At 44.6% G+C, this 10469-nt stretch overlaps 1 protein-coding gene across 6 annotated transcripts in view; it reads left to right on the top strand.

Annotated features, from left to right (window-relative positions):
* Positions 1–362: 362 nt before the first annotated feature.
* The window catches only part of dctn1b (dynactin 1b), a 31843-nt gene continuing 21736 nt past the window's right edge, over positions 363–10469 (top strand). For 4 of the 6 annotated variants that reach the window (XM_076748550.1, XM_076748548.1, XM_076748549.1 and 1 more), the window contains exons 1-3: positions 3997–4403; positions 7555–7806; positions 9917–9995. In XM_076748550.1, coding sequence (XP_076604665.1) covers positions 4371–4403; positions 7555–7806; positions 9917–9995 — 364 coding nt within the window. In that variant the 5' untranslated portion in view covers positions 3997–4370. Of the gene's footprint in view, positions 523–3996; positions 4404–7554; positions 7807–9916; positions 9996–10469 lie in introns of those variants that run through there. The other 2 variants (XM_076748552.1, XM_076748553.1) reach the window with 2 other exon arrangements.

Raw genomic sequence — 10469 nt, 5'->3', positions numbered from 1 at the left:
TCTTTCAGCGTGTGAAGAATTAAATTTCCCCGGCAATTAAATTACCCCTCCTGCCTTCCTCAACCCCCACACACGCGCGCACAAACGCACACACACGTATCCATAAAATAATAAATACAAATTTATTACACACTTACTTATCTAAATGAAGTTTAAAACGTGCTTCACATGGCAAAATAAACATGGCTACTCAGGAAAAGAAGATATTTGACATTAAAAAAATGATTGTCCTTAATATATTAAATACTCCTGTAAAGAAAATATATTCTTCACACGTTGTCTGTCTGTGTGTAAACCTTGTGAGCTGTTACCCACTTTCCAGCAAATGCAGTACTATACTTGACATCTTTACAGCCAGCCTCAGTGTTAACATCACCGGGCTCCTCGGTGTCTGTGAGGCGGCCCGGGTCAGGCAGCAGCTCGGACACCTCAGGACGGATGTGTCCGGTCAGACTTCCATGGATGGATGTAGCCTGTCAGGGACGAAGCTGAGCGGTTAGCTGGATTTTAGCACACAAACAGGTAAGATTTAGCACACATATGTCATCTGAACTGCGGTGGGTAAATTTAAAACGCATTATCACGCCTGTCTAGAAATATATTTGTTTGTGTCCTGTTAAAATTAGCTCGATAAAATGTTTCTTTATTGAGAAAGCCAAACCGAAGCTAACGGCTAGTTATGCTAGCAGCTGGTCAGGGAGTGTCCCACAGACAGCTGACAGCAGCAAATATCGGCCTTAAAAGTGACCATTTTATCACCCGCAGACGTTAAGACGCGACATTTGCACATTTAAACGGCTAATTATGGTGTCCAGACCATTACAAATGTTTAATTAGCTTTGGTTGGTGATTATGGAGGCGGTGTGGTTACCCAGCCCTAATGGGATGAATGGGCTTTCTCCTGGTTTAAATCAATTAATCTCCCATTCACACTGTTTTTCCTAATTTATCATCAAATTTCCTGAATCTGTCTGGAGAAAACGTCAAGTCAGCCTGCAGCCACACCCATGCTGTGATTTATCTTGATTACCATCTGACATAACAGGCAAACATCAGTAATATTTCTCTTTAAGAATTAATAGCTGCTCATTATGTTGGATAAAAAGCTGAAATAAAGCTGAAATATCATTCAGGTGAATGAGTCAGTGGTTCTTCCCACTGAATGACAGATTCAGCTCATACTTTTCATATTTGCCTAATAGACATTTTTATTTATATTCTGTAAGGATTTCTTGAAATTTTCCTTGCAGTTAAATTGGGCGTTTTCATGCTCATTTCATCCACATTGGAGAGAAAGCTCTGGCCCTGTTTTCTGTGGTTGACCTATTTTTCCTGTATGCATGTCACAGTGCTGAGATCAGCCTGAACATCATTAACATGCATGTAGAGGAGAGGAAGCCCAACATGTGATTAGCTTACTTATCCACTATTGTTATCAGAGCTGCTTTCTCTATCAGCCCCTACACTGATGATTTTTGCCATTAATTATTCAGAAATGTAAAAAAATTATTGCTTGTTTATCTGACAGACAATTCACTGCTCAAAGATATTTGATTTGCATTGATGAAAAACAGATTTTCGAGCCATTTGAAACTCTGGACCTGTGAACATTTAACGATCGAAAGACCAATTTATTGATAAATCACTACATGTAAGGCTTACAGTGAAATTTCTTCAATGTAAAAGCTAAAACAATTAGTCAGTTAGGTAATAGAAAATTAATTGGCGACAGTTTAGATAATCAGTTAATTGTGTGTGTCGTTTTTTTAAGGAAAAATGCCAAAAATGATCTGGTTCCATATTCAAATGTCAAATATTTGCTGTTTTTTTGCATAATGATCTTGAACTAAATATCTATGGTTAAAGTAATTCATTCCATTTTACGATCACAGTTTAGTCATTTGCACCTTTATTTAAATGTAACCTCTGTGCTGCCATCATGAAGGCGACGCCACATTTACAGTGAGACATATTTAAAGTCGCAGTGATCTATAAAAGGCTTTTTATGATCATTTCCTGCTGTGACTTTGGCCAAAGTGTCCTCATAATAAATGCTGAAATCAAGTAGGAATTGATTCCAGTTTGAATCAATAGTTTGAAGGTTTTACCAGGGGAAAGAACAAATATTTGCTGTTTACTCTTAAACTCTTAAAATGTGTTTTAAGTCTTTATCCTGTGAATCTTTTGGTTTAAGTCACATTAAGGACCCGATCTGCAGACATCACTTTGGGGTCTGGAAGCCAACATTATCCTTATTTGTTATGTACAATAAACAAATTACTAACCACTTCATTAAAGGAAATATTAAACAGATTAATTTCTAATATTTTCTAATTAATATTTGCAGCCCTCAGTGAAACTGTGTTTTTTGTCACGGACCTGAGAACTCTTTACCTCAGTGACATAAAGGTGACACCTTGACGACTCCTGACGAAGCAGTTTGCATTTCAGCTCATGATTAAACTGTACGCAGACACAAACTCTTTCACCGAACTCCATTCGTATTTTCCTACTTTGTCTGTACAATGCCATCTTCAAGGACGTAGACATGCTCATCCTTACCTTGCTTAGTGGCGTCGATGTGTTCCTCCTGAACCAGCAGACCGGCTGAGGTGCAGTCTGGTCGTAATGTAAAATCCTCCTGAATCCTCCTGTGTCACCTCTGTTCCTGCAACCTTTCTGTGCACCGGGCTGAAAAGGCTTCGCAGCGGTGTTCATCTGAGCCGGTGACGCCTCTTTCTCTGACACTGGTGTCCTCATTTTCTGTAAGGAGGCAGGTCTTTGATTTTGGCTGCGTGCTGGTTGTCTCATTATTTCTGCGGTGAGAGATAAGGACCCCCCCCCCCTTCCTCCCACCAAACCCCCCCCCCCCCGGTTTTGGTTCTGCCTTTGTCATTTGCATAAACGTTCAAAGCGACTGCAGAGGTTTATTTTGTGTCCCATAACGTCCCCAGCTGTGTCCAACACTCCCATGTCTGAAATCGTAGGATATTTTCTGGACTTTATGTGCAATTTTAGGAGTGAGGCTGTGAAGCCAAAAACATACTTACTAGCTTGTGTAGGGGTGATTTTGAGCCTGCAGACAGTACACTTTGCTGCCCTGATCCACTCTTGGTTGTTGAATCGTTGTCAGTGATGCATTATTTGGTAGGAAATATGTTCCCCCGTCCTGAAGGCTACGTTTCCTTTGTTCTGATGCTGAAATGCATACTCTCACAACATCTCTCATCAGCCTCTAAGCTGAAGGCTTTTCACGCAGAAACCCTGCAGCCTTTGCTTCCATTGCAAAAAGATGACAACACAGAAAGAGAGAGGACTGAGAGCTAAAAAAGCCCCAGCCATGCAGTTAGCTGATAAAAGCTGATAAAGGAGAGCTAATCCTCGCTCTGTGATGGGCCACAGCATCAGGCGGGGCCCTAATGCAATCTGCTGGCTTTTGCTTACAGTGTGCTGCATTACAGAGCATCACCTGGGCCTTTTGTGTTCGACCACAATGAAACTGCATCAGATTGAGCTGAAAATGCTTACTGCCTGTGTTTCTGCATGTCTGTCCTCCCGGTGTTCAGACTTGTACTGTAGCAGAAGACAGAAAGTGAATTTGACAGTAAGTGAGAGTTTTAGGATACATCTGAGCTCTTTGACTGTATTTCTGAGCTGTAGTGATGGCCTTGAAGGAGTTGTTTTTGTTGGCTAATTGATCATTTCTAACTGTGGGTGCCACAGGACTTTGTCCTTTATTGATTTGTCTTATCAGGACTTGAACTGCTCTTCGATCTGCCACAGAGCAGCCCTGAAGACGTCCCAAACAACTCCAGACCTCTGCATCATGCAAAATTAGGAAGACATGCATGGGAACAATGACTCTCAAGTTTATTTTGAGAAGCTTTTGAGAGGGGTATTTGCAGGCTTTAGGACCCAGCACCTCAGTCCGGGCCTAGACCGCCCTCCCTCCTGCAGAAGCCAGCACAGACTAGCGCAGCAGCGCAGTGCTGCCGCTCAGCTGATGCGCTCACAGCAGACCTAGCCTGGCTGTTTTCTCCTCTTTGCTCTGCTGTTGTCCTCTGCTCCTTTCATCGCCCCTCAGAAACTTTCTGTCGGAGCCAAAAGCTCCCACCGGCTTTCCTCCGGCAGCAGCAGAGAGGAGGGTCGGGGAGTTCTGGGAGCTCAGGCTGTGCTGTGAGGATCAGGAGAGAGATGGTGTGATTCTTTAAAGAGAAAGAGAGAGGAGGAGAGAGACGCTCCAGCAGCATCACCGAACACCCCCACCACCTCCTCCTAGACCCCCTTCTGTCTGCCTGACGCTCACCCCCATAACACGCTCCTTCAGACAAGACAGCCGGTTTGGGGGGGCGGCTCGGCGACCAGGAAACATGTCACAGACTAGGAGGAACACGTACACCCGGGTGAGTGCGTACAAGGTGTTCATACATCCCAGCGAGGTGAATGAATGGGCCAGACTGTGGTGTCTAAGTTAGTCCTGATCGGTGCGCCATTGTTCCTGTTAACGTCTGTCTGATTTGTTTCACTCTGTCATCTGCTCCATGTCGATTTCTGCTCTGAATGGAAGGGTTTCTAATCCATTTCAGCGCTGCATTCCTCTGTCTGAATTGTCGCCTCTTTGTTCGGCTCAGATGCCCCTCCGGGTTCAACATTGCTGCTGTGATGTTGAGGTTCAGACCTCTGTGATGACTCTGAACCTGTAAAGTAGGAGATGATACATGACAGGCGGGTAATAGGTTCCTAAAGCTAAAGCTAAAGCTTTTAGTTATCAGCAGACAGCTGGACACACAATTCACAAGCCCCTGAAGACTTCCTGTTTGTCATCCGTCTCTGAGTCAAGCAGCCGCTCTGTCACCGGGAGGGATGACATCAGTGCTCGCTCTTAGATTTTAGTACCTTTCAGCTACTCTTTTCTTTCCTTCAGATCACAGAAACCACCCCCCCCCCCCCATCAGAGTAGTCCTTAGATTGCATGCTTTGTAATTTATCCTGCGTAACCTGGTGAGTCTGTGCACCAGAACATTTCAGGAGCTCTTCTTTTAAGAAAACAAAGCAAAACCGTCTTCAGGCCGACAAGTTTCACCAGCGGCTTCATCAGAGCACAGTTACAGTGCAGCAAATGAGGTTATGTCACAGTTTTTATCTCCTTTTTTGCATTATAGTCTGTGTGAGCCTGCATGTGTTTTAAGAGTAGAGTGACACTAAATAATTCAGCACGTCCTCCCCGGGTCCTCTGTGCTTCCAGCACATGGCGAACAGGTCGCAGCGGGGGCTGAATGCCTCCGTACGGAGTGGCAGCCCGTTCAAAACTCCTTTGTTTTCATTATTTTATGACTTTAAAGAAGGCATGAATTATACACCTCGACGGGTGCCTGAATGCAGATCGTGTGCTCTCCCTGCAGCGCTGTAAACCTGCTCCTGTGGTGAATCTGAGGTGATGTGATGCCTTTAGAAGGATGCTAAAGCTTGAATAAAAGATCTGACGACTCGACTGTGATGTAGAAAAAGGCTTGACAAAGACAGGAAGACTCAAGGACACGTTTCCTGCACGTGACGAGTTAAAAGTCTCTCTCCATGTTGGTCATGAATTATAAGGGAGGTTAATTAGACTTTAAGCAATCAAGGGAATTCAGGGTTGGCGTAACTGCTGCTGCTTTGAACATCTCAGCGGTGATGTTAATAAAAGACCATCACCTGCAGCTGTTAAACAGAGTCTGGTTCTACATGTAAGCAGTAAGAAAGTGGAACAAAATGTTTGGATATATTGAAGATATTTTATGAGGGAAAGAAGCTGATTGTAGGTCTGCTCATAAATACGAAGCTGAGAATAGAAAAATCGGGTGTACACCTCCTCTGTAGTTTGACCAGTAAGTCCATTGTTCATTGCTGTGGTTGAAACATGTAAACTGTTCAAACCGCCTCTTAAGAAGTGACACCACCTTTGGGCTTAGCTTTAACAGAACAGGCTTTATACGACCACATTCCAGCCTATGCTTTGCTTAGATTTAATGCTGCCTGGTTGTTCGGTACAGATGGTGGACCGCTCAGGCCTGGAGGTAGTCCTTCTGTTTAATCAGACATTTTGTTTTGATGGATTTTTACTCTCCAATTTGGAGTGGACAGTCTCCTTGTGTTGCTTTCAATGTCCCGTCTGCTGACCTGGGAGGAGTGTAGATGGTAGCAGGTCAATGAGGACAAAGATATGATCCCTCACAGGAAGTACGGCTGCGATAATTAAGTGTTTTTTGTCATCAGCACTTGCAGGAATTGACGATATGGCCTAATGGAGATGTGTCAGTGGATGGCAGCCAATAAGGGACAATGAGTTACAGCAGAGAAATGTGAAAGATATGTTTCAGGTGGTTAAAAGCAGCGTCACCATAATATAATTTATCCACCAGAGAGTGATAACCATTTTTTTCTCAACCGTAAAACGTTCACAATCCTTTAAATGCATCAAAAGTGTTCGTTTTTATGGTTTGTTTTACGTAAACAAATAGATTTCGGCTGATATTTTTGAAGAAACTTGCTATTAATTTGAAGAAAATCAGTTTTGTTTGATATTTCTTGAGTTAATGAAAGGTATATTTGAAGGAGTTGTTAAAAGCGGCGTCAGAGAAAAGATTGCACTGTCTGACAGGACCACAGAGACCTGCAGTGGACGGGATGGATCGGGATGTGGTACTTTAACGATGCTGTCCGTCCGTCCGTCCGTCCGTCCGTCCGTCCGTCCGTCCGTCCGTCCGTCCGTCTGTTGTGGCTCGCTGCCCTGCAGAGGTTTCTGTTAAACAGCATCACATACAGAGTGTGTGTTTACAGTAAGCTCAAGGAGAGCATGTTCCCTCCCGGCGTAACATCGTCTGCTCCTCGCTCTGCTGTTCTGCTGAGTCACCATCAGTTCTAGGACATCACACTGTAAATTGGGTTATGCAGGATTATTTGATTACAAAATATGGCGGCTCGAGTAAAAAGTGCCCCTGTTGAGGCGTTTTCACCGTGCGATTTGTTCTCCACACACATCAGAGCTGCTTCGTCAAATTGTTGTCGTGGAATTTTCTCAAAAAAACCCCAAAAAGCAGCTCAGTGGGTCAGAATGATGCTCAAACGACTTTTCGTTCACCTCTTTGTGCAGACATGGTCCTGCTAATGGTCCCTTTCAATGCAAACGTCGCCTTCAGTGTGTGATGCTTTGCACTGCAGCCCTGCAGTCACGCACTAAAGCAGTGATTGAACCCGTGGCCACTTCATCAAAGCTTTTCCTTTTGCTCTGAGGTCGTGTCTTTATTTATCCTGTCTGACAGTTGTCACTTAAAGTTGTGATAATGATAGCTTGAAGTTTTAAACATTTAGAGGAAATATAATCCACATGGCTTCATCAATAAACCTTTATCAATAAAATATATTAGAGTGCGTGCCACTTTAAAGGGTCGTTAAGCCACAGCAGTAAAAAAAGTTGCCTCATATTCCTCTACAGGGCATCTGTCCGTGCTGGGAGTTATAATAACTGATGTATTTTTACAGTCCAGCTCTGTTTGTGTCTCCCGTCCCACCCAGACCACCAGCAGCGGCAGCAGCAGGATGAGCTCGGACGGGGGCGGGCGGCCCGTCAAGGTGGGCTCCCTGGTGGAGGTGATCGGGAAGGGGCAGCGCGGCACGGTGGCCTACATCGGCAACACGCTCTTCGCCTCCGGAAAATGGGTGGGAGTCATCCTGGACGAGGCCAAAGGCAAGAACGACGGCACCGTGCAGGGCAAGCGCTACTTCACCTGCGAGGAGAACCGCGGGATATTTGTGAGACAGTCTCAGGTAACTGCAGTACTACTGAAGGTATACTGTCCAGTCAGAGTCTCCGCCCTCGAGTCCTCTGCCAGTCCACCCCCCCATCTGTCTTTTGTTTCCTGTGCTGTGAGACGTTTGAGATTGTGTTTTCCTTTCTGTTTGACGCAGTGTGTTTGTGTGGGGGCTGATATTTTCCTCTGTTGTCTGAATGCTGCCAGCCTTTTTCTCCTGCTTCAGGCTGCATGAAAAACCGCTTTATTATGTTCTCCCAGAAAAATACCGCAAAGTGTTCCTGCGTGTTTCATAACCATAGATTACTGATGGTGGCCTGGAGGGGACAGTCACATCCATCCCAAGGGAGGGAAGGAAACATGGGCTTAAATTTCATCCCCATTGAATGAACTCCTGATGCTTTCTCACTGTGGGGGGTTCAGGTACCTTGGCGTAAAGCCCTCCACATGCACATGTACACAGACAGAAGGGTTAAAGGTTCCCTGCAGGGTTTTCTTTGCAAAGTCTCTTTGCATTCACTGCTACTCATCCAAATGCATTGATTGGATCCTTGAGGATCCAACTGATCAACAGACATGTTGAATGCATTTCCTGCCCCATTAAACTTTTGCATTTTTTTAAAATCTTGCATCTTTTACATCCATATTTACTAGCTTGCAGTCTTCTTCTTCTTTCTTGTCTTTGCTGGAACGTTGCAGCGTTTCTTGGCCCAATATCGCCACCTATCTATCGGTGGGGTAGTGGGAAACCATCGGCAAGACTGTGCCATGTCACCTGGGTGCAAGTGCAGGTGCATGTGTGTCCTTGTGTGTGTTTGTGTGTGTGTGCGCACAATACAAACAACACGGGCGCAAAATCTCCACCTTTTAAACTTCTTGAAAAACATTTCTCAATCCTAAACATGCCACTTGTTTTTCTGTGAGATTTGCTCATTTGAGCTGCATGACTGTCACTTACAGGTGAGGAGGTGTGTGTGGGTGATTTTTGATCATTAGCATAATTGACGCCCCTAAATAGCTGTAAGAGGCTACCTGCTCTGCTCCATTTGTGCAAGTTTCATGCATAAACATGTCAGAGTAAAAACAAAGAACATCAGACCAAACAGAACAAGTGAAGCAGTGTCAGAAACAGTAAGTGCTTTGTCATCATCGTGCTAAAAAATAAAGAAAGAATGTTCTGACCTCGTAAGATAGAAAAAAAAAAAAAAAACTGCCCGTGACTGAAATGAGAGGAAATGTCACCGAGAAGGACGAGAGAATAGATTTCATTACAGGCGCAACAGAGGATGTTACCCTGGGCAGCGGCTCAGCTTACTGTATACATATCTGATATATTTATGTATGTGATGTTTACAGGTGTTGGTAACAGTACATGGATGTAATACAGCACTATGGAAGTAATAATAATGGAAGTGTGACTAACAGTGGTAGCAGCTGCAGTGGATGTCAGGCAGGTTCAAGCACTATCCACAGGAACCTGCGAGACAACAAAGCACGATTTGTATCATGGTAACATGTATAAACTCCAGATTCATTCAGATTAGTGTATAACTCTTCATCAAACAAGTGTTTTTTCTGCTCTGAGCGACGGCAGACTGTCTGTTCATGTGTGGCACGACAGACCGTTTGAATTTCATTTGTACCGAAGAGGAAACTGGTGAATGCGACATGTTGTCTTCTATCACTGGCACGTCACACTTAAGAAAGCGTCTGCTCCGGTGGCTCTTGCATGAGGCCCACTTTGTCGCATGAACCCAGAGAGTAAACTGTGTCGGAGCCACCTGTGACCCAGCTGCACAGGTGCAAACACACTCAGGTCAGCTTCAGTATCAATCAGGTGTTGCATTACTAATCCTCTTTACTATGTCCCCTGCTTGCCTTAAAAGACCGCCTGACCCTGACTCTGCCTGCACTGCAGTTATAAAGGTTGCTGTGAAGATGGAAAAATGAGGACTCATTTGGGGAGTGCTATATTTGAATGAACATCAATAAACAAGCCACATTTGTCTTTGCAGCTCCCCGTTAACGCGTCGCTTCCTCTCAGTCAGATAGTTGACAGTACGAGCCTGTGATGTTTTGGAAGACGTGGCTAAATGTCTCTTGCTGCCTGTTTCTGTGTCTCTCAGATCCAACTGGTTGACGACGGGGCAGACACGACGTCTCCAGAGACACCTGAGCCCGGCACCGGCAAGGTTCCCAAACGAGGCAAGGACACACACGTTCACTTCTCAGTATTCTGCTCCTGTTTCACCAGTGAAATAAAATGGGAACAAAGTGCAATCGTGACCTTTTTGAAAGGGAAGTCGTCTCGGGGACGTGCATGCACAGAACATTAAACATGAAGCAGTGAAAAGTTCTGCAGCATGAGAGGAGGCAGCTGAACGATCACCTCGTCGTGACATTAATAAAAACAGTAAACGGATGCAGGGCGCTCAGGCTGCAGGTGTTATCACCTCCGCTGTGAAAGGGTCCAGGCTTTTCTAGGTGTCGGCAGCGTTTAACCAAAATAAACAGTCCCATCTGGTAGCTGCTGATGCGAAACACCTCCTGCATCTTACCTCCTTTATCCTGATTGGCTGTCTAATAGCCTATTGGTGTCTTTGGAATGACATGATCTGCAAGATGTGCTGACGACAGTCCTTTGAATGAAACATTTGCTCTTTTTTAATCATATTTTTT

This window comes from Chaetodon auriga, chromosome 14, assembly GCF_051107435.1.
Source record: "Chaetodon auriga isolate fChaAug3 chromosome 14, fChaAug3.hap1, whole genome shotgun sequence".
Lineage (NCBI taxonomy): Eukaryota > Metazoa > Chordata > Actinopteri > Chaetodontiformes > Chaetodontidae > Chaetodon > Chaetodon auriga.
The sequence above is the reverse complement of the archived record's forward strand: the minus strand, read 5'-3'. Positions and strand labels throughout refer to the sequence as shown.